Source organism: Sorex fumeus, unplaced genomic scaffold (assembly GCF_029834395.1).
Source record: "Sorex fumeus unplaced genomic scaffold, SorFum_2.1 ptg000131l, whole genome shotgun sequence".
Taxonomy (NCBI): Eukaryota; Metazoa; Chordata; class Mammalia; order Eulipotyphla; family Soricidae; genus Sorex; species Sorex fumeus.
Window position 1 is genome coordinate 24,632,220 of NW_026606188.1, and position 24,394 is coordinate 24,656,613.

General features: G+C 40.8%; 1 protein-coding gene across 1 annotated transcript in view; it reads right to left on the reverse strand.

Annotated features, from left to right (window-relative positions):
- Window positions 1–2,790: 2,790 nt before the first annotated feature.
- RAP1A (RAP1A, member of RAS oncogene family) overlaps window positions 2,791–24,394 on the reverse strand; it is a 79,805-nt gene continuing 58,201 nt past the window's right edge. The window contains exons 2-8 of the mRNA XM_056106565.1: window positions 19,800–19,883; window positions 16,488–16,556; window positions 13,726–13,782; window positions 12,208–12,348; window positions 10,255–10,398; window positions 7,264–7,378; window positions 2,791–3,477 (exon numbers count right to left, since the gene is read on the reverse strand). Of these exons, the coding sequence (XP_055962540.1) occupies window positions 7,292–7,378; window positions 10,255–10,398; window positions 12,208–12,348; window positions 13,726–13,782; window positions 16,488–16,556; window positions 19,800–19,856 (555 nt within the window). The 5' untranslated portion in view covers window positions 19,857–19,883 and the 3' untranslated portion in view covers window positions 2,791–3,477; window positions 7,264–7,291. The remainder of the gene's footprint in view (window positions 3,478–7,263; window positions 7,379–10,254; window positions 10,399–12,207; window positions 12,349–13,725; window positions 13,783–16,487; window positions 16,557–19,799; window positions 19,884–24,394) is intronic.

Consider the following 24,394-nt stretch of genomic DNA (forward strand, 5'->3'; position numbering starts at 1 on the left):
TATTAACTTTTAAATTTAAACTGTTGGATTGTGGGCACTATTACAGCTGCCTTTTAGTGGAATAAAGCAAACTATCAATTGTAACAAAATCTCCTTTAGACTATGTTACTCATACAACCAGAGCCATTATACTTCAAATAACCACAATAAGGATACTGTGTCAGTTCTTGTCACTTTAGATTCCTATAATATCCTTGAGAGGTTCACTTCAACTATAAAAATATATTGTATCTTTAACCATCTCCCCTGCTAATCTAGTCTAATGAGTATACACAGGGAACTATAAGAGGATATACCTTTCTCACTTTCCAGTTCAGCCCTGCAGATTTCTCTAAGGGGCAAGTAATATTTATCTCTAGCTGGTCCTCTTTTGCTCACCTCTCGGTGCCAAAAGAGCATTTTTCTTCATGGCTCTAGTCTCCGCCCCCCAATTTCCTGGCAGTGCTGTTGACATTAATTCTGTGTGTTTTCTCTTGGAGTGCAGTGGTTTCAGGCCTTACCTGGAGGTGCTCAGGGATGTGGCACCAGGGATCAAACCCAGGTTGGTCACTGCAAGGCAAAGCATCCCAGCGGCTGTGCTAAGTCTCTGGCTCCCACAGTTCTACTTTTATCAAGACTGGAGGTGACAAGAGACCAGGAGGGCCCATTATCATTCTCTCCCAGTATCTGAAAACAAAGGACACGCACTTCACACTACAAGTCCTGTGGATTCTGACTTGCTGCATTTATGTTTATTCTGGGACTGTCTCTAAACAAGTGTGCACTGGAGCTCTCTGAGCCCTCCCCCCAACACCGTTGGGAGTTTTTCTGTTTTGGGGGCCACACCTGGTAGTGCTCAGGACTTACTCCTGGATCTGCACTCAGGGATCATTCCTGGAGTGCTTGGGGGGATTATATGGGGTGCGGAGGACTGAACCCAGGTCGGCTGTGTAAGGCAAATGTCCTACTCGCCTACTATTGCTCTGGTCCCATAGGGGGGTTATTCTTATTTAATGATATTTAGTCTGGAAAATAGAAAATAAAAACAGAAATGACCCAACAAAGTTCACAGACATGTATGAGGTGACTTTTAAAGCAGCATGAATCCAGAGGACCCTAAAATACACTACCCTAAGTTGCAGAGTTTGACCCTAATGGCTCGCTTATTAAAAAAAATTATTGCATTTATTGATACTTTTGGCCCCTCAATTCCAGTATGACTGGATCCATAAAAGGTGAGCAATAAATGTTTATCATAAAAAATTGCAAAAAAAAAAATTATTTTTGTGACACCCGGTGGTTCTCCGGGCTGACTCCTGGCGGTGCTCAGGTGCTATGTGATGCCAGGGGGTCAAGCCTCTACTTCAATTCCCAAGTTGTTTTTTAAGGAGTATTTCAATATTTTCTTGGGCTGGCCAAACAAGCCAGCATTTATGTTTTTGCATTTATTTGGGCTTTGCGGCATATCCAGCAGTGTTCAGGGCTATTTCTGCTGAGTTCAGGAGTGGCTCCTGGCCATCCCCAGGCAACCACATTCAGTACCTGAGACCAAACCAGGGCTAATTACACCTTAACCCCTGTACAGTCTCCCCAGTTCCAGAGCTTACATTTCAAATCTACTTTTTGTTTGGGCCACACCTGGCAATACTCAGAGGTCATTCCAGGAGGGCTCTGGGGACCAAACGGGGTGCAGGAATTGAACCCAGTCAGCCAGATGCAAGAGAAGCTCCCAGCCCACTGTGCTCTCCCTCCGGTCCTTAAATTTTTTAAAATTTCAATGTACTAACGGCTGGGCTCGCTGCTCTCCGAAGTCTCAGCAAGAGGCTTTTCTCTTGATTTCTGCTCTTCTCAAAAGGGGCCCCTGCTGCTGCTCTGCCTGGAGGGTGGGGACCTGCAGTCCCCCCAGGGTGCTCAGGCGCTGTGTGGAGCCAAGACCCGGCTCTGAGGCATACACGCTATTTCACATCTAGTTCCAACAGGACAGTATGGAGATCCCTGAGCAGTGATTTGTACGTTCCTTGGACTAGCTTCCTTAAAATTCAGGGACAAGGCACCGGGTTTTCCTAAGTGCGTTTCTTTTTCTTCTCCAGTAATTAAGTAACTCACGAGCGAGTCTGTTCTACTTCTGTGGGAAAGAAGTAGTATCACTAGAGATCAATGTCTTATTCAATTTCCAATTTAAGTCTCAGATCTTTTGTAAAAAATGGAAAAGAAGAGAGGGAAAAAGGGAAAGAAAAGCACCGCTATATAGCCAGCTAGTAATTTCACAATCTTTTCCATACCATAACAGTATGTTATATAATTGAAGTAACTGACATATCCCTTAAATGCCTTTACATCTTCACACTTCTCTCAAAGTCTTCAATCAATTATAAAGCAAATCTGAAAAATTTTACATTTCATTGGAAGACTTCAAATTAACAATGGCAAAAGAATCCCTCTGAAGAAATTACCAACTCTGGAAGATTTAAAATAGTTTAAGAGTTAAACCCTGATACAGTATTAAACTTATTTTTTACATATAAAAATAATACACAGTGGGTTATTTTATTCAAGATACAATCTTTTAGATTGAGAGAATATACAAAACTATTCTATGTCTTCTGATGTACTTTACTGTACTGTAAGAATAAATAGATCTAGAGCAAGTGCGAGGTCTGTTCTAAGGAAACCATCAGTTACTCAGCTGGATGTGAAGCCAAGTGCCCTTCAGGGACTAGGGAGAAAGGAGCTCCTGTTCCACTGAAACGATGTGGTCATTATAAAATAAAAGCCTTACATCTACGAACAATAACAAAACACACAAACCAATGAAAATGTACTAAAATTTAATCATCCATAAAAGCTGTAATTTAATCTGACAGTAAAACACAAGAAGCAGTATTAGAGTTGGTTTAGTATATTATATATTTTAGCTTTGAAAGCCATAGAAATCAGTTACCCAGTTTTTTCCTATAAAAGTCCCATTTTTTCCAAAGCATTATGCACAAACAATTTTAATTAGAATATAATGACAGAATGATATTTCATAATTTTTTAAATATAAAATGAAGTCAATGACTCAAAAAAGTTACCTGCTGCAATGAGTTTGGGGAAAAATTTCTTATATCATTACAGATATAAAGTATAATGTTTTGACTTTTTAGTGCTCGACAGGGAGGAATCATGATAAAAAGGTCAATATGAAATCATTTGATTATAGTAGCAATACCTAACATTTGAAATGCATCCATGCTCTTTTGTATAATCATATTAGAGTCAAGTATATTTATTTTCACATCTGTTATAGCTGCTATTGCAAAGGAGAAATACTATTGTCTTATTTTTCCAAGAGATACACACAGCAAATTTTTTTTTCTCCAGGGAACTTGTGCAAACCAATATAAGATCTAAATTCTTCACATAATATATAAAACAGGAGAAGCCTCTTCAGATTCATTTTTGAAGACTGGAATGCTGGCACTTTCCAATTAGGCAACAGTTCTTCATTCCTGTAGTCTAGAACACCGAATGCATATAGATATAAATACAGTTAGTCTCTTGATAAGAGAAGATGGCAGTAAAAAAGGAGATATCTAGTAATGACTTGAAGGAGTGTTACTACGATCTAAATCATAGTGAACAGTGACAGCACTAGCGTCATTTATTTTTTTTATGAAGCAAGGTAAGTTTTTTTTATTGAAATGTACTTAGAAAGATGTAAAGAGAGAGAAAGAGGAATTTGACAGGCTTCTCCAGAGTGGAAATGAGCAAGCAAAGGAACAGACAAGAAGGCGAGATACATGTTCAAGGGAGAGCATGGGCTTGGAGAGTGAGCCCCAGGATTATTTTAAATTCCTTTTAAAATGTTTAAAAAGTTTCACCATACCCAGTGTTTCACATTATATATGTAGACACTAAAGACATTTTAGATTATGTATATATATATATATATATAGACAGCCCTGTCTATAAATTTTTATCCTATTATCATATTATTTCTATTCCAATCCATCATCATCTTATTTTCCAAAAGCACCTTTTCCCTCTAAGGAAGTAACACCTGCCTGCATACACTTTCCACGGAAGATTCTTTATTCCAACATTTTGTGAATTTATATTATCAGGAATACTCTTTCTAAGTAGGTTGACAGAAGAGATGAGTGACAGAGGTGACCCACATATTAAGAGTGGACGAATAAAAGTCAGTTTTAGAGCTCAGCAGAAAAAAAATTATAAGATAATTTTTTGAAGATGAATTTCTCCCAAGATCTGTTAAAGAATAACATATTTCAACACATTTCAATATAGTTTAAGCTATAGGTATACACAGATAAGGTGTCCTCAAGATTTATACACGCTTATAAAAATGTTCATAATAACCTCATCAATCTATCCTGTATCTCATTACTCTTTAAACGGAATCAACATAATACTTTGAATCTATAATCATACACACACAAAAAAGCTTTGCAAAGAATTTTGATTGCAAAGTAACCTAAGTGCAGTCTAAGTTTACAACATGGTCATTATAAAATAAAGGCAAAGTTATAGTATTATCAAACATTTGTCAAGATTTCAGGTAATTTATTCCACATATTATAAGCTGAATTACATATCAAAGCATTAAAATTTTAGCACATAGGAATGTCTTATTTCTAGGTGTACACCTTGAAATAAGAGAATGTACTACAGGGTATGAAGGAATGAATTTTCACAACAGGCCAGGAGATGGCATACCTCTTTCTTTAAAAAAGAGCTAAAAGGATATTTCCTGAAAATTCACTGTAAGTAAGGTTAGCAATGGTATCAATGATCCAGTCAACTACAGAGAAGTTAAATGATATACTTCAGAACAGGAGCTGAACTCTTATTTTCCCTACTAGTGCACCCTTATCTAAGCAAACCCAATAACCTGTAATTTAAACAAAAATCACTTTCAGAGAACTGACAATAGTTAAGTAAGTCAAGATTTCACTAAAAGCCTGAAGCAACCATGTGGTATTTCTTAACTCTATCCCCCAGGGAGAACTCCTATCCTTTTTCTACCTTCTGTCCACTTTCCAATGGTCCTGATGAGAGAAACACCCCTCCCCCCCCCATCTCTATGGAAGCACCTACTGGTTAATGCTGTGCTCTGGGAAAGGTAATCTAGGAAAGGTCCCAAGAAAACTTACAAGCCAAGTTTAATGGGGGAAGAGCTGACTGACTTCCAATCACACTAAATTTAGTAATGTGCACAAAATTAGCAGCAGATAACAATGCTCTACTGCCTAAGGATATTCTTTTATGGAATTGTTTATAGAGCTGCTGAAGTTAAGTAGAAACTCTTTGGGGGGGGGAGGGAGAGTTTATATATATGACTGGAAAAACAGGTGGGCCCTGAGCTGGGGATCTCATCATGACATGGCCTAACACTGCCGCTGAATTCTCTCCAATGGGTTCACTTTTTAAGTTAATAAAAACTTGATTACTTCAAGCCAACTCCTTCATAGAAATGTATAATGAAACCTGATAGAAGTCAACCCTTATCTGAGAGGACATGACTATAAAGACCGACACTGACGAACCACTATGTATCTAATAAAATGGCACAGTTGAGAAAAAGGACATTATCAAATATGAGCAGGGAGTGGAACTAATTAACCATGGCAGGTGTGTATGCTGGTATAAAAATTTTAAGGACAGCAGGATCTGGAGAGATAGTACAGCGGGTAGGGCACTTGCCTTGCATGTGGCAGACCCAGGTTCGATGCCTGGCATCCCATATGGTCCTCCAAATACCACCAGGAGTAAAGCCTGCTCACTGCCGGGTATGGCCCCCCCAAAACAAAAACAAATTTTAAGAACTGCAGAGATACTATAGTGGGTAAGTTGCTTGCCATGCATGTGGCCAAACTGAGGTTCAATCCCTGGCGTCTCAAATGGTCCACCAAACACAGATAGGACTGACCCTTGAACAAGCTCAATTCCTGAGCACAGCCAGGTGTGGCCCCCAAACAAAAACAACCAACAAATTAAAAACCTTGAAAAACTTTTTAGCAACAGCTGCAAAAGCAAACCACATATTCTTTATACTAATTGGCCATTCAATTCCTAGAGATAAAAATGAGTAGAAATAAGCCCACATTGTGCCTGATACTTTGTATAAGAACTTGCACAGAATAATTATACATAATAAATTGCATAAAACCCAAATATTGAATATCAGAATAAAAGTAAACTGTAGTACAGTCGCTGTCACTGTCCTTCCATTGTTTATCGATTTGCTCGAGCTGGGCCCAGTTAATGTCTCCATTGTGAGACTTGTTACTGTGTTTGGCAATCGAATATGCCACGGAGAGCTTGCTAGGCTTTGCCGTGCAGGCGAGATACTCTCAGTAGTTTGCCAGGCTCTCCGAGAGGAGCAGGGGAATAGAACCCAGGTCGATCGGATCGGCCGTGCACAAGGCAAACGCCCTACCCGCTGTGCTATTGCTCCAGCCCTGTACAGTCATGCAATGCAAATGAGCTACTTCTATGTTTAGAGATAATTCTGAAAAACATTTCTGCATAAAAGACAATAAAATAATTCATTACATATTTTATGTTATATTCAGAGGAACAAAACTAATCCATAGTATTAGAAACTATGCCAGGGAGTACACGTATGCTTAAATATTGTTAAGTTTTGTTAAAATATATAGGTGTATTCACTTTGAAACAATCTAATATGCACTTAAGCCTTTTTGTTTCAGATAAACTATTTCACTTCAATTCACCATGCATTTTCTTTCTTCCCCCTTTTTTTTTGAGGAGGGGGTTCTTGCTGGGCCACATTCAGATGTGCTCAGGGCTTACTCCTGCAGTGCTCAGAACTGGCTGCATACAAGGCATGTGCCTACTCCTGGCCTATGTCTTTGGTCCCACTGGGAAAGCATTCCATCCATCCTGCTGCTATTCTCTGAAGCCCACTTTGTACCAGGCACTGTGGACTTGGTGGTGAACAGCACAGGCATAGTCCATGCACTTGGTGGACTTAAAATCACATGGAATAGATTATCCAATACAGAGCCCACCTACAAGTTAGAGACCACATTTAAAGTTACGGATACCTAAAAATACCCGAACAGGTGAAATGAGAAGTGGTTAAAGTTGGGGAAAACTCTAAATAAAAGAATGAGAAAGCCATCTGTTTGTTTTGGGTTGGGGCATTCCCAGAAGGCCTGGCGAGGGTTGCTGGGCGGTGCTGAGGCCCACCCCTGCTCTGCGCCCTGTGCCATCTCCCCAGCCTGAGGCAGACCCTGCTCTGCCTCACCTTCTTACCTGGCTCAGAGCTGCTGCTCACTGTGGTCTAGAGCAGCAGACATGATTTCTTTTTAGGCTTCTTCTTTTCCACTGGTGTTTTTCTATTTATCTGTCTGACCAGGTCATAAAATATCTAAATAAATGCAAGACAAAAAGGACTTAGCCAACCAACTCGGAGATCCTGTTTCATTTACTTGTATGTTGCTGCTGTTACGCAGTTTTCTTAGCAGCCCTGCAGCTGTTTCTCATACAGGGAAAGGTAGACTCACCCACCCACAGGGAGGGAAATTCACTTGCTCTAGAGATTATTATTATTCGATTCTGGGCAACACCTGGCGATGCTCAGAGCTTATACCTGGCTCTGTGCTCAGGGATCACTCTTTTTTTATTTTTAAACGAAGGAGAATGGCTATTTATTCAGCTACTGATTAAGCTCATTGAGTTGGGGACGAACTCCACATAACTTCTTTAAAAAAGTTTTTTAGTTGATTATCAGGGAGACAGACCATTACAAAGCTCCTTAAAATTGGGTTTCAGTCATACAATGGTCGAGCACTCATCCCTCTACCAGTGTACATTTCACCGCCAATGTCCCCTGTTTCCCTCCCACTATCCCCAATAACCCCCCCCACCCCCAGTTCAACCCCCATGGGAGGCACTTTCGTTCTTGCTCTCTTTCTCCTTTTCCTTTTGTGCATTATGGTTTGCAATACAGGTGCTAAGAGGTCATGTTTTTTGTTCAGCGGACTTGCTATTTTTATCAGGATGGTAAGGCTGGAGTAGCTTTTCAATTGGATGGCCGCTTTGGCGTTTGGATGTGACTGCCGAGGCTTCCAGAAGTACAGGGAGCTGGGAGGAGGTAGCCCATTACAACCCCTAGAAAGCCTGGAGGTCAGTCACAAAACCGCATACCAAAATTTTCAGCAGATTATGTCTCCGTGAGATTTGTCCTGAGACAGCGGAGTGAGGCAGGCCAGGGTATGGCAGTGGTTTTGGATTGTGGGAGCAAGCAGCTGCCAGGGGCTCTGCTTGGGCAGGCACCGGCCAACCTGCCCTCTCCGATTTACCCTTGTCTGTCCAGTCATGCGTGGGTCCGAGATTAATTGCGGCTTTTGATCTCTTTCGAGATTTATTTATGGGTCTCTGAAGCAGGGCTGGTAGTAGAATTTACATGATGGCCCTGGAGTTGATTCATGGGGGTGACAGCCAATGCTTTCAGGGATCACTCTTGACAGAGCTTGGGGACCATGTATATGGTGCTGGGGGATGAACCCAGTTCAGTTGCATGCATGACAATTATCCTGCTCACTGTACTATTCTAGATATTCAGTATTAAAAAAGAATTTACTGTTAAAAAAATGAGGTGAAGCTATATTCTTCTTGGTACCTCAAAATCTATTAACAGTTAATACTCAATTTGCATATTCACACTAGTCTTTTAATTTTGGGGGAACCTCCCAAGTAGTTCTCAGGAAGCCTGGGGCCCCACTATTCCCAGTCGACTGGGCAGTGGTTCAGTGTGAGGACCGGGGATTTCCTGGGTCACTCAAGCGACACGAGGGGCCTAAATGGATGCACAGAGCAATGCTGAGGGCATTGTGGTGCTGGCACTGAATCAGATCAGGAGCATGCTGGGCATGCGCCCTAACCACGGAACTATTTCCTGGCCCGCCCTCCCCCAATCTACTTCATTCTCAAAATGGGGCCAGAGACAGTCCCAAATGTAGGGACCTTCCTGCGCATGGGCTACTGTGGCGGTGATCCAAACTCCCGGCAATGTTGCACATCAGGCTCAGAGCTGAGCAGAGCGAGGGGCAGCCCTGAAGTGCCACCACACCATCCCTCCCCTCCACAGCCAGCTCTGATCACAGGAAGTGTACGAGCAGTGAAGTCTTAGATTCTTTACTCATACTCACCAGTTAGTGATATTTGTTGTGTGAATTTTATCATTTTTCTCTCTTTACATGTACACACACATGTCTGAGAATAGTTTACATATTGTATTTAATTTCTAGCCAATTACTCTTTTAAATACATTCTGTCAATTTTTTGATTTCTGGAAACAGCCATTTTGGGAAAATAAGGGCTAGTAACTTTATAAAACTTCCATTCAATCTGCATTCTCTGATGTTTCCCCCATGATCAGACACATCTGTTACACATTTTTGGGTGGAACTGGAAAGAGATACTGTGTTCTGAAATGTGAAAGCACTTGATTTTTGTTTTGCCACTTTTGATCGTTTTGGTTAAAATAAAAAATAGAAAAATGTTTGACCCTTATTTGAATGAATAATCCTTGTTCATAAACAGTATGGATTCATTTTGAATGAGATATACAAGATATTAAAGACAAAAATTCAGTATTATTTGTTTCATAGCAGACTATTTTCATTCTGATATTTTTCATAATACTTTTGATAATTATTTTAATTCTGATTATATACTTCATAAGGCTAAGTATGCCAAAGTACTGGAATGTGAAACAGAATTTGGTTGTTTCAGAGATAAATGCGTGGCTTTTTGCTATGGAATGAAATTGTTTCTAATAATCTATAATATTATTATATATGGTACTCTATAGAGTATATAGCATGTAAGAAGTATTCCTACTATATTATTTATGTGAAATACAAGGGTTTATGTTAAAATTAACAAAAACCAAGGAAGATTCTAAGTTTTTGCCGGTTATTATTATTATTATTATTATTATTATTTTTGGTGGGGGGGGGGCACATCCGGTGATGCTCAGGGCTTACTCCTGGCTCTATGCTCTGGGATCTCTTGGTGAGCTCAGTGTACCCCATGGGTTGTAGGGGATCAAACCCAGGTTGGTTGCGTGCAAGGTACTATGTCTCCAGCCCCAGGAATTATTGGTTCCTATTAAGTTCTTACTGTTTTCTATAAATTGCTACAATTATGACTAATTAAAGGAAAAAAAGGCCTATTAATTGAAAATACAATTTAAAAAAGCTAAAAGGGGATTTGTGTAGCCTGGTAATTGTAGATTACCTCATTAACGTTGATCTTTGACTTTGCAGAAGATTCTAAAAAGGCACAGTTACACCACTGTCTTGCTAAATTCTGACCCTGTTCTTTGCCAACTACTCGTTCATCTTCCAGATCACATTTATTGCCAACCAAAATCATTGGAACCTGTGGGAAGAAAATAAAACAAAAGAATACTTGTTACTGAATTGCTTATAAATAAGCAAATACCTGCCACCAAGTGAAATGAATCAGGACGACAAGCCTCATCAAGTGCTTAGTTAATGTGTGGGTACTGAAGGGAAGGAGATGGAAAGGAGACAGGGATGATATGCAAATGACTCTACTACGTCGATCTGCTCCATTAAGATTCCCCAAATTCCCTCATAAAATGTAATATATGAACTCCATGTAGAAAAATTTGAAGGAAAAGAGACGCCTCTGCAATATAGAAAATTACATCTCATTCAGCCTACCTATGCTTTACTTCACATATTCAACAAGTATGAAAAGGGGCAAAGGCAACATAAGTTTTATCCTTTTATTTGACTTTTAGATCTGAACAGTTTAGGTAAACTATCAAGGAGGACTAGCAATGAAAATAAAGTCACCAGGCAATGATGCCTTTTTTTCCCTTTCTGTATAAAGGATTATCTCCATCTACAACTCTCTACTTAAAATAAAAAAAGGTTGCTAACAAGTGGCATAATATCCTTACGCCAAGGATTTCCAGAGAAGGCTGGAGAACACGCTTTTCATGCAGGTAGCCCAGGTTCAATTCCTGGCATTGCATGACCCCCTTGAGCAGAGCTGTGGTAACCTCTGAGCTGGCTTAAAAGAAAAAAAGAAATTGTCCAGAGAAAAAAGTCATCTGTGAGTTGGTAAGATAGTACAGAAAAGAATGTATGGAACATGGTAGATCTTGTACTCAAAATAGGCAGTGTCACAAACTAGATAAAACACACCAGGCACGTATAATTCTTTTTAAAAAAAATTTATTAAAGGGAATAAAGGAATTAACATCAGCAAGTTTAGTGATCTGAATGTAATTGCCTATGAAAGCACAACTCTCAGATAAATTAGTCATGAAACGAAAGAGAACTATGAGAACTATTCATTAGGTTACAGTTGGTCATGAGTCACAGGCAAAAATCCTTCTGCCTAAAATATTACCAAAGTTAAGGTCTGAGCAGATGCATATGTTCCCATTAATGAGAGAACACACGAAAACAAACAAAAAGGTACAAATGCAAATGGAGTGCCATATATGGATCTGTGCAACTGAAAGCAAAAATCACTTTGCAGCTGAAAGCCTTGGTAAACATGTAAATCATACATTTCATCTTTATTTTCTTAAGGTTTCCGGGCCACACCTGGCAGTGTTCAGGGCTTACTCCTGGCTCTGCACTCAGGGATCATTTCTGGCAGTGCCTGGGCACCACATGGGGTCCTGGGGAATGAACTGGGACAGGTTGCAAGCAAGGTAAGCTTCTTAAGTCCCTTTCTATCTCTCCAGCCCTACATTTTATCTTTGTGAAAAGAAAAAGACACAACAGCAGTGATACTGTTGTTGACAACAACTCCTGTCTTTAGAAAGACAAAAACTGTACCAAAGGATTTTAGAAATAAGAACACACCATTATAAATGACAACAATGCACTCGGAACACCTCTACCATAACGTCTCACACTGCAGGGTTAGTCCCTTCTTCTGCCAGTGATTCTCTGACAATTCCTCGTCTCGCTCTGTGAGTTTGTGACTCACAACATCAAGAGCTTTCACACATCTGTCTTCCTTTTCCAATCTTCTCAGCACATACTGTCAATTTATTGAGAAAGTTTTAAACTTTTTTGATCAGAAGGGCTCTTTTAGACATGTAATAGAAGATACCCTCCAAATCTACTGAGTGAGAAAATAGAAACTTTTATTAGGGTGCACACAGACAGCAGTATGTTTCATTAAGAGAAAAATACTTACATCTTCTGTGTCTTTAACCCGTAAAATCTGTTCCCTCAGATCCTGTAAGTCATTAAACGTGGACTGAGCTGTAATAGAATATACTAGTGCAAACCCTTGGCCATTCTTCATATACAAATCCCGCATCGCTGTAAACTGCTCCTGTAACCAAACATATTAATTATAAAAATGATTTCTTGAACATATACTGGAACAATTTAAGTTGAAAATTACAAGTGAGCTACTCAAATTTTTACTACATGCTATTCCAACAGTAACAAAACATGTTTCATGGCTCTGAGAAACAGAGATGAATATTCTACTTGAGAAAACTAGAACAGTAACAAGCTGTAGAATTAGAAAGAAAATCTTATCTACCTTAATTTACTTTTGTGATTTAGAAAGACTGCATATACTTATATTTCACACAGATTCTAATTCAATTGTTTTATTTTATATTTTGCTTTTTGGGTCACACCCGGAGATGCACAGAAGTTACTCCTGGTTCTGCACTTAGGAATTACTTCCGGCGGTGCTCAGGGGACCATATGGGATGCTAGGGATCGAACCCAGGTCGACTGTGTGCAAGAAAAACGCCCTACCCGCTGTACTATAGCTCCAGCCCCCAATTCAATTATTCTTATGTAACAAAAAACATCTCCAAGATAACTGATGACAGAGAAGCTGGAGTACTGAGCCCTGAGGCCCTCCACAATTAAGAAGCTGGGAGATAAAGATGAACCAGGTTAAGACACTAAATAGAAGCAACGACACAGGTGCTGGGCACCCAACCCAGGCTTCACACATACAGAGGGCTCCATAGCTAGCCACAATCCTGGGCCTTTTTTAGAGGGTGGGATAAAACTCTAATGTCTGCATTTTTGAATCAGCAGAACTGACAATCAGCATAATAACAAAATTATCAAGTGGTGATATGCGGACAATAAAAATAAATGCAAACAAACAGAGCTTTTACTATATAACAGTAACTCAGAGATTTACCACTGTTATCTCATTTGATCAAGCACCCTATGATATATCAATGTCATTTATGCCACTTAAAAGATGAGGAAAATGAGGCTCAAAATAATACCAAAGATTTCTGCCATCATCAGAGAACATGGACCTATCACCAGCTGCTTGATAAATTAAATGCTAATAAAAAGCAAAAATAACTTTTTAAATATGAATGGCTATGGTTCCAAGAGACAGAGTCTTATTTCAATCCAAAGAAGACCTTAATTAAATTTCTTGATTTAAGATATATTTACATGTAGACAGAAAATTTAAAGCATGAATTGTATTCTTCTTATCTCAGTACTGGGTGAAAAACCCAAACACACGTTCTAAAGGTGAGCTTAAAATACAATTTATGTAAACATTAAGACATTGTAGATGGTTTCATACATATTAAATTTTTTTAAAAAGTTCCACATAAATTTCTTCTTGGACAGATAACTAATTTTATTAAAAAGAGCTATTCAGATGACAAAATCTGCTCACAAATAACACCGACCCAAAAAAGAGAAACTTCCTTACTGTTCCTGCTGTATCCAGAATTTCCAGCATACACTGTTGGCAATCTACTTCAACTTGCTGTTGGAGGCAGTGGAGGAAAATTTAAAAAGATAACATTAAAAAATAACAAATAACATCAGTCTCCTTTCCTTTCCTCTCTGTAAAAGCATTCTTCAAAGTTTGCTCTACTGATGGAGATTTAGTGTCTGGTATTTAGTAAAGACAAAGTCTTAAGAAATTCTATCTATCAGTGAAACCCGGATATTTTCTGACCATAGTAAACTCTGAGACAATGGTTTTTAGTAAAAGGAAAATAGCCATATACTGCATTTTAGTAAATTGCATGCATAAGGTGAAATTTTATCACTGTCACTGTCACTGTCCTCCCGTTGTTCATCGATTTGCTTGAGCAGGCCCAGTAACATTGTGAGACTTGTTACTGTGTTTAGCATATCGAATACGTCACGGGTAGCTTGCCAGGCTTTGCTGTGCAGACAAGATACTCTCGGTAGCTTGCCGGGCTCTCCAAGAGGGGCGGAGGAATTGAACTCGGGTTGGCCATGTCGGCCACATGCAAGGCAAGCACCCTACCCACTGTGCTATCGCTCCAGTTTGAAATTTTATACTGACTTCTATTTTTCCAGTGTCAGTAAAATATCAACTATCAAATGTATGGGAAACATAATTAAGAAGGATTTTAAAAAGTGCTAAGTCTTCAATATTCTAAGTACCTCTTTTTTTAAAAAATTTTTATTAGTGAAACACCATGAGTACAGTTGTAGACTTACAAATTTTTGTGCTTGGGTTTCAATTATACAATGATTGAGTACCCATCCCTCCACCATTCCCCACGTCCAATGCTCCCAGCATCCCTCCCACTCCCCCACCCCCCCTTCCCACCCCACCCCTGTGGCAGGGCATTCCCTTTTGTTCTCTTTCTCCTTTTGGGTGCTGTGGTTTGCAAAAGAGGCATTGAGTGGCAATCATGTTCAGTCTATAATCTACTTTCAGCATGCATCTCTCATCCTGGGAGGATCCTCCCAACACCCTTTACTTGGTGCTCCCCTCTCTATCTGAGCTGCCTTCTCCCCCAGCATGTGCGGCTGGCCTCCAAGCCATGGAGTGAACCTCCTGCTCTAAGTACATATCTCAATTTGTATATAAAGCTTTAACAATCCTCCTTAGTTCGGGAAAATCTTGGTAATTACTTCAAAAAATACCACCATTCTAAAGATAATTTGCAAGTGCTCTGTGTCACCTTAGGAGTTAACAAGAAGCATCATAGCAGTGCCACAAACTCACTTAGGGGACTAAGCACTGGAGTCATCAGTGAGTAATGGACTATGGCTGTAGACTCTCAATATCTTGAAACTCTAGTTTTGTTAACAAACTGCAGACAGTGAAACTACAGCATATACTGGCATAACTTCCTGATGAGCTTAAGTTAATGAAAGTTAATACTGTCTTTTTGCACCTTAACATACTTGGGAAATACAAAAATAATACCCTGTAATTATAAATAGCCTTATAGTGAAATAAAAAATAATTTTTGGTTAAGCCTAATTTATCTTTTTTTAAAGTTTTATCTTACAGAGTACCTTCAAGTTCACAGCAAACCTGAGCTCACACTTAATCTTCCTTACTATCACCTTCTGTTCCAGAGTGGTATCTTTGTGAGAACCGACCATTCTACATCAACACATTATTCTTATGCAAACCCCACAGTTTACACTGCATATTCTTGGTACTGATAGTCTATATTTGTGACAAAATTATGATATATATCCAAAATTACAGCATCAGGCAGAATTCGATTGATTTTTTAGAAAGGTGGATTGTCTTAGAAGTTATTATATGTTCAAACCAAAATAAAAGCTTTCAGTCATTGGATTAAATTTAGGCATAAAACATTTTTAATTTAATCTCACAAGGAATCATCCAAAACATATATCTACTATTTATATTTCATAAATCCACTTAATTTTTCTTTATTTGAAATCCACTTAATTTCTCTTTATTTACTTAATTTTCCCTATTTGAAAACTGTCATTGTCACTATCCTCCCATTCTTCATCGATTTGCTTAAGAGGGCCCAGTAACGTCTCCACTGTGACACTTGTTTGTGTTTGGCATATCAAATACGTCACGGGTAGCTTGCCAGGCTTTGCCATGCGGGTGAGATACACTCGGTAGCTTGCTGGGCTCTCCGAGAGGGGTGGAGGAATTGAACCCGGGTCGGCCGGGTTGGCTGTGTGCAAGGCAAACGCCCTACCGTTGGGCTATCGCTCCAGCCCTTGAAAACTGACTACATTAAAAATAGTTATCTGAACAGCTACATGGGGTTTCTAAACCTGAGAAGTATTTTTTTTCTTAGAGAAATTTTAAAAAAACTGAACAATGCCAGTTTTGAACAGTCCCAGGGTGTGGTACTGACATCGGTTCCACATATCCCTGATGCCTGGGACTACATATGGTCCCCAAGTCCCTCTGGGAGTGACCTTTGAGCGCAGAGCCAGGAGTAAGCCCTGAGAACAACCAGGTATGGCTCCCAAACCAAAACCTATCATTTCTCAATACTACTTTTTAAGAAAATAACTCTAGGGATCTTCTTTTTTGTGGGGTGGGGGTGGGGGCAAGACTCAGTCATGCTCAGGACTTAACCCTGATGTGCTAGGTGCAAGGCAAGCACCTTACCCACAGTTTTATCACTCCAACCCCTGGGTCAAGTTTTAAAGTCATAAATAACTTCTTGTAAGCAAGTGTTGCTGATTTTCACATTTTACCTTTCTGTAGGAATCTTCTATCGTTGGATCATATTTTTCAACAAAAATTCCCTGAACAAATTGAACTGTCTAGAAAAAAAAAAGCAGAAACAAGGATTTAAGATAAAATTCAACCTCCCTTGAATGTTATCACCTCACAAATTAGCGAAGATTAAAAATCCTGGCTAAAGATGCTAATGTAAATTGTACTGTTTCCAACACGATGATTCACTGTAATCAAGAGCACCCTGGCTATGCAAGATGGGGACCAGCAACGCTGCTGCCAAAATCACTGTCCAGAGAATCTACTATTATAAATGTTCTATAAGCACAGACTAAAAACTAGGTATTTTTTCATTTTGTAAATGAAAAATATAGAAGATGATTGTGAACTATTTCCTGGAGAGCCTTAAAGCAGACTCCGATATTGCACTAATTCAAAGAGAAACCTGTGGAATGAGATCAACTACACTTAAGTTATTCAGAGAAGTATTTTATAAACTAATTATTTAGTTTGAACTCAACAGATTAACTTGATACAGTAATCTTCAAAATTTCTTTCTCTACTAAGCTCTTAATATCCACAGGAAACTTGGAATATGATCACACCAAGAACAGTAATTGTTATATTTATCAAGACCTTAATCACCAGTTCTTTCTGTCTATCTGTATGTCTATCTATCTATCGAATCACCGTGAGAACAGTTACAAACTTTTCAGGTTTAAGTCTTGGTCATAAAATGGTCAAACACCCATCCCTTCTCCAATGCACATTTTCTACCACCAAGAACCTCAGTATACCCCCATCCCACTCCTCCCCCCTGCCTGTGTGGCAGATGATTTCCATTTTATTCTCTTACATCAAATATTTCGACAAAAGACCCACCATTATTATTTGGAATTTCCCCCCAACAATCAGACCTCCCGAAAAGGCATCATCAGATAATTTGCTTTCTATTGCTGATTATGAAAAGCATATGATGTTGCATAGCCACAACGGCGGCTGCACAATTTTGGATTTCTGATATTTTAGTAATTAAGTCTAGAGGGATTTCTGCCAAAAGCCGCTGGGTCCCAAGATTGGTTTGTGAGCCTCTGGGATCATGGCAGTTAAGAATCCGGAGAAGCCATTTGTGGATGGCAACTCGGGGTCTCTTCAGGAGCAGGGGAAAAGGGCCGGTTCCACCCCCCATCCCATGAGGCCCTGAGTAATCACCAATTCTTAGTAGCACTGTCTTCCCATTGTTCATCAATTTGCTCGAGTGTGCACCAGTAGTGTCTCCATTGTGAGACTTGTTACTGTTTTTTGCATATTGAATATGACACGGGGGGGCTTGCCAGGTTCTGCCGTACAGGTGGGATACTATTAGTAGCTTGCCAGGCTCTCCGAGAGGGATGGAGCAATCGAACCCAGGATGGCCGCATGCAAGGCAAACGCCTTTCCCGCTGTGCTATCGCTCCATACCCACTGTGCTAATTGCTCCACTAAGTACAATTCTTAGTACCATATATAATTCAAACTGTGAAACAGTCCATACATTTTCTTCAGATTAGGTATTTAAAGCTAGAGAAGAGATTCAAATGTAGTTCAGGGAAGAGACTTGAGGGAAAATTCCTATTAATGCCATAATATTCCATCTTTCTTACATGCAGAAGCACTTATGAGAACATAAGTGTCGACTGTTGGTCATATGTTAAAATAGACTTCCAAACTGAAAAACAACCCCACGTTTCTTGATCCATAAAAATCGCTCTTCACTCATCCTCTCAGTTTTCAGGAACACCTATCATTCATACAGATTTTTTTTCCTTGTTTCCTTGTCTTTTTTTTGGTCACACCTGGCATGCTCAGGGGTTACTCTTACCTCTTACCTCTGCACTTAGGGATTACTACTGGAGGGGCTCAGGGAATCCCATGACATGTCAGGGACCGAATCCGGGTCAGCCACATGCAAGGCAAGCTACCTGCCCACTGTACCATTGTTCTGGCCCCACGGACTTTTCTTCTTTCAGTTTTCCCTCGAATACCCTCTCTTTCCTTCCCCCTAGTACTCCTCTCCTTTCCCTCTAACATCCTATCGTACCCAACTACTTCCTTTCCTGTAGCAATCATCTCCTTCTCTTAAATAATTTTCTTCTTTACTGGAGTATATTCCTTGCAGTATAGAAGCACAGTCTATTTCCTACCCTAAAACAGAAACAAGAGCCTCCCTGAGCTTCATGATTCCTCAGCATCTGCTCTCTGCCCCCTCTGTCACGTTTCCTACATGAGTGCCTCTGCGACTCTCACGCAGCCCCTGGCCCACCCTGGAAGGGCACCAACACAGTCTCTTTGGGAAGCATCGACTGTACCGCATCAGGCTACTTGCCTGTATTCCTAGAGCATTGCTTTTGTTGTCTTCACTTGACTTCAGAGCAGCCAAGTAGATATGTTCTTAGATTCCTTCCTTTTCTTTCTTTCTTTCTTTCTTTCTTTCTTTCTTTCTTTCTTTCTTTCTTTCTTTCTTTCTTTCTCCTACAGTTCCTCCTTTCCCTCCTTCCTTCTTTTTTCTTGCTAGATTCTTCCATTCTAGCTACTCTTTAAAGCTATTTTTATGGTCCCAAAGTGAGAACATTCTTAATTCTCTTTGATTCACAAATATTAGTGCTTAACAGCTAGTACTGTCCTCCCGCTGTTCATCTATTTGCTCGACTGGGCACCAGTAACATCTTCATTGTGAAACTTGTTGTTACTGTGTGTTTTTTTTTTGCATATTGAATACTACATGGGAAGCTTGCCAGGTTCTGCCATGTGGGCGGGATGCTCTCGATAGCTTGCTGGGCTCTCCGAGAGGGACGGAGGAATTGAACCCAGGTCGGTTGCGTGCAAGGCAAATGCCCCACCTGTTGTACCATCGCTTCAGCCCAATAAATATTTGTACATCAAAGAAAAATTCATACCTGTGCTTCCAAATGATGCCCTGTGCTTGTAGACAGGGTACTAGGCACTTAAAAATACCATCACCATTTTACATCTGACACAGAAATGATTTTTATATCCTAGTAATTTTAAGAGAGAGGAAGGAAAGAGGGGGGGATGAGGAGGAGGAGAGGGAGAGGGAGAAGGAGAGGGTGAGGGTGAGGGTAAGGGAGAGGGGGAGGGGGAGGGGGAGGGAGAGGGAGAGAGACTGACCGACCATAAGCAGTGTTGGGGACTGAAGCAGAATCAGCCACAGGGAAGCAAGTGTCAACCCCAGTATTCTGTCTCTGACCCACTGACTAGAAGTTCTCAAGTCAGCAAAGAACAATGCTGTTCCTGCCTTACAGGAGTCAAGAGTTAGGTGGCTGACTTACCAGAGCAGACTTTCCCACGCCTCCTGAACCAAGGACCACTAGCTTGTACTCACGCATGATGTGGCCACTTTAAATACTGACAATCTGAAAAACAAAAAGAAAAATAAACACCAATGAGTAGCCTAAGACTTATACTGATTACATGAAATAAAATAAGATTTATTTCTTTGCTTTTTTTTTTTTGAGATGAGGGTGGCCTCCCAAACGGTGGTGGGGGGTGGGGAGAGCCCAAGAGTCAGCAAGCAGGTGAGGTGCTCCAGTGCTATTCAGACCAGCAGTGTGGGAGAGCCCAGAGGGCACGGAGAGAGCTGGCCTGAGATCCTGGCACAGGAAGGGTGGGCACTTTTGACCCACATCTTCCTGCTCGCCGGTTTGTTTTCCTTATACATCTTTCTCATTTTGTAGCGACACCAGGCAGTGCTTGCTTATCACTTCTCAGAGATCCCACTTGCTTTTGTACTCAGGGATCACTCCTGGCAGTGGACTGGGGGCCATATGTGGGTACTGAGGATTGTGCCAGGGTCAGCTGCAAGCAAGACAAGCGCCTCAACTCCTTTACTATCTCTATATTAAAGGAAATATACAGGCCACAGTAAAATCAGGCTGATCTGAACAGAAGTTTTTAGAACTAGTGGCAAGCATTTTACTTCTTTTAAAAAGTTTAAATTCTTTTAAGATTATCTTTCGGCAGTGATCACTAGTCTTGTTCATGTTACTTTAAGAGCATCTGACCAAAAATAAGAGGATTAAAATTAGCAGTTGCCCTACCAACACACATAACATGAACTCAGTCTTCCACAGGTACCGGTCAAACAACTCACATAATATTCAAAAGCTCATTCATGATTTACAGTATTTTATAGAAGCTATTTATTTCCCCCAAATATCATAGTGGCACACAGAGCTTGTACAGAGGTTAAGGCACGTGCCTTTCAAGCAGCCAACCCCAGTCCCAGCACCATACTTCACACTGTTCCCCAGCACTCTGGTGATGAGATCACGAGCTTCACATGATCTCTGAGCACAGAGCCAAGAGTAAATCTGATTGTCACCTGGTGTGTCCTTCTCCCAAATATATGTCATGTAGTAATTCTACACGATTTTATAGCTTAACTATTTAAACATTATCTTAAAATTATGAGGATATGCGGGGTGGGAGTGCTTGAACCACTGTTGGGCATTTGCCTCACACACAGCTAACAGAGGCCTGATCCCTGAGCACAGAGCCAGGAGTAAGCCCTGAGCACTGCCAGTGTGGTCTCCAAACAAAACACAAGTGCCACTGTGGGCTAGGAAGATGGCTCCAATGGTAACACAGGTTCTGCATGTGAGGACATTGAATTATAACCCCGCAACACCTGGCCCAGTCAGCACCACCCGAGTGACCCCCCAGGCCCATTGGGTGTGGCCCGTTACTCCCCATAAATTACTACTTGAGAGATAATAGAAAGTGAAACGCTGATTTTATATATACCCTTTATTATAATCTCCAATGAGAAATAAAATGCTAAGTGGTGACCTAACAACATGCTAACATATTAACATACTGAGGACTTTGTAAGGCCGGGAATAGAGTGCAGGGGCTTAGGGGGCATGCCTCTTTAACCTCCAGCAGCAGCCTTCGAGCACTACTGGCTGGAGCTGCCTTGGGCACAGAAACGCGGGCTGGGTTGGCCAGGTGCCATCTAGAGGGCCCTGGACCCCTGACCTAACTTGTAATATATGTTGATATTATGATTACAATGTCAATAATCCCAATAAGGCTCCCTCCCCCAGACTCAATGGTTTAAAATTTAGAATAGCTAACAGGAGAGAAAGAGAAAGAGAGAGAGAGAGAGAGAGAGAAAGAGAGAGAGAGAGAGAGAGAGAGAGAGAGAGAGAGAGAGAATAGATCAGGGAGTGGAACTGAAAACTGAATTAACTCAGGAACAGAACTGCAAATGTTCTGTTTTGTGTTCTGGGATCACAGGGGCACAGAGGTGTCTTCCAGCATAGCACATTGCTCCTGGACACTCCTGGCAGTAACTTGGAAGGGAGGACAGAGATCACGCAGTGCTGAGGCTTAAACCCAGGTTCCTCACATCAAAGCATGTGAATTAGCTCTTTCTTTTTGCAGGTACATAAATGACTTTTAATACTTCAAGTTTATACTTGGAAAATATTTCATAATCTATGAATTCGCCAATATTTGGAGACTTCATAGATTATGATAGGATAGGACAATAGGACCTCTAGGGGAAAATTATTTGAAATGAAGTTTTTTCTTTCTTTTAGGCATCACGGTTTACAACATTCCTGCATACTCCAAACCCCCAAAAAAGCTTCTTACTAAAGTCTCAGTTTCTGGCTGCCTTTGGGCATTTATTTTTTAAATACTTTTTGGGTCACATCCAGCAATGCTCAGGAGTTACTCCTGGCTCTGCACTCAGGAATTATTCCTGGCGGTGCTTGCGGGACCATGTGGGATGCCGGGGATCGAACCCGGGTCGGCTGCATGCAAGGCAAATGACCTAACTGCTGTGTTATCACTCCGGGCCACCTCTGAGCATTTGTTATTCCTCTATTATATTTATGTCTGCACACGTGAGAGCTCACTCCATGTCTGTCCCTTTCCTAACTTCACGAAGACTGATGCTCTCCAGATCTGTCCACAGAGCAACAAATTGCTTGACTTCATCTTTTCTTGTAGCGAAGTACAATTTCATTGTGCATATATGCCAGTTTGCCCAGCCAACTGCTTGGGATTTTGGCCTTTGTGAACAGTGCTGCAATGAACAGAGGAGTGTAAATGTCTTTTCTGAATAGTGTTTTGGAGGGTTGTGGCAGATGTCAAGAGTGGAATTGCTGGGTCATATGGAAATTCAATTTCTAATGTTTTGGGAAGTGTCTGTATTATGTTTCAAAAAGGTTAGACGAGTGGACATTCCCACCAACAATGAATGTGGGTTCCTTTTCTCCTACATTTATGCCAGCACTGGTTGCTTTTGTTCTTTGTGATGTGTTTCAGTCTCACTCTAGTGAGGCGACCTGTTGTGTTGATTTGCATCTCCCTGGTGGTAAGTAATGCAGAGCAGTTTCTTAGATGTTTGGCCCCAAGGGTTGGTATGGCAGGGGTGATGACAGAGTAATATGAGAGAATTTTGGACAGTGAGGAAAATGGTCAGTACCTTTGATGTAGGCAGGTAGATAGGGAAAGACCCTTGGCAATGAAACCTGGATTAACAAAGCTTCATGGAAGAATTCTAGGACTGACCTTGTGGATACAGAAAACAAAGACCTGATAAGACCAGACCTTGAGGATATGGGCCTCCTCCCCATGAAGTTTCTCAAGCCCTAGGACCTCTCCCTTAATCTGATTAACTTTAGTGATTCAGCCCAAAGAAGACCATCACCACTCCCAACCTCCCTGGTAACCTCCTTAGCAAGGGATTTTTACCTAGGAAGAAGCCCCACGTTGGGGCAGGTTGGAGAAACCCTATAAAGGCCACTTTGAAAGGGCGCGCATAAGCTGCCTGAGCTCATGTGGGCTGAGCACATAAGTTGCCTGCATCAACCCTCTTGAGATGTGTACTTTCATGCTTTTTTGTCTAATTCTAGGATGTGTGTAGGGGCTCTCTCCGAAGCCTGTGTTCTTTCTTGAGTACATTACTCTCTCACTCTCTCCCCCTCCACACCTAAAAATCCTCCAAATAAAATCTATTTGTTTCACTGCTTGTTTACTCCTGAAATTCCTTTCTGAGACAAGGTGAGACAAGAACCCAGTAACCCTAGGTCCTGGGTGGCAGAGGCGGTTGGGGAGAAAGTGACCGTCTTTCTCCTCCCCGCTTCACTTAAGTCACCTGTGGCGCCCACTGACATCACCTTGATTGTGGTAGTGGTAGTTACAGAGATGTATCACTGTAATCCCACTGTGCACTGATTTACTAGAGCTGGAGACAGTAACGTCTCTATTCATCCCAGCCCTGAGATTTTAGTAGCCTCTCCTTATTCATCTTTCCCAATCTTTCAGGGTCAGGGGAATGAGACCTGTTATAGTTACTGTTTTCGGCATATCAAATACGCCATGGTGAGCTTGCCAGTCTCTGCCCGTGCAGGTGGGTGAGGGCGGGATACTCTTGGTAGCCTGCTGGCTCTGTTTATTTGTTCTGTTTTTGGACCACACTCTGTCCCTGTGCTCGGGAATCAGAGCTAGCAGTGCTGGGGACTAGAAGCGTGCAAGGCACCTTAGTCCCTGTACTATCTCTTCAGTCCAGAAAATACTTTCAAGCAAAACTTTATTGAACTGTGTGTTTAAAGGAGGTGTATTGGGGCTGGAATGATAGCACAGCAGGTAGGGCATCCGACCCAGGTTCGATTCCCAGTATCCCATATGGTCCCCCGGGCACCACCAGGAGTAATTCCTGAGTGCATAAGCCAGGAGTAACCTCTGTGTATCACCGGCTGTGACCCAAAAAGCAAAAAAAAAAAAAAAAAAAAAAAAAAGGAGGTGTATTCTATTATATGTTAATATTAGATTATATTTTATATATTCTAATATATTAAAATGCATCACATGTTATATAAAGGTAAAAGGTAAAGGTAAAGGCCCTCCCGTT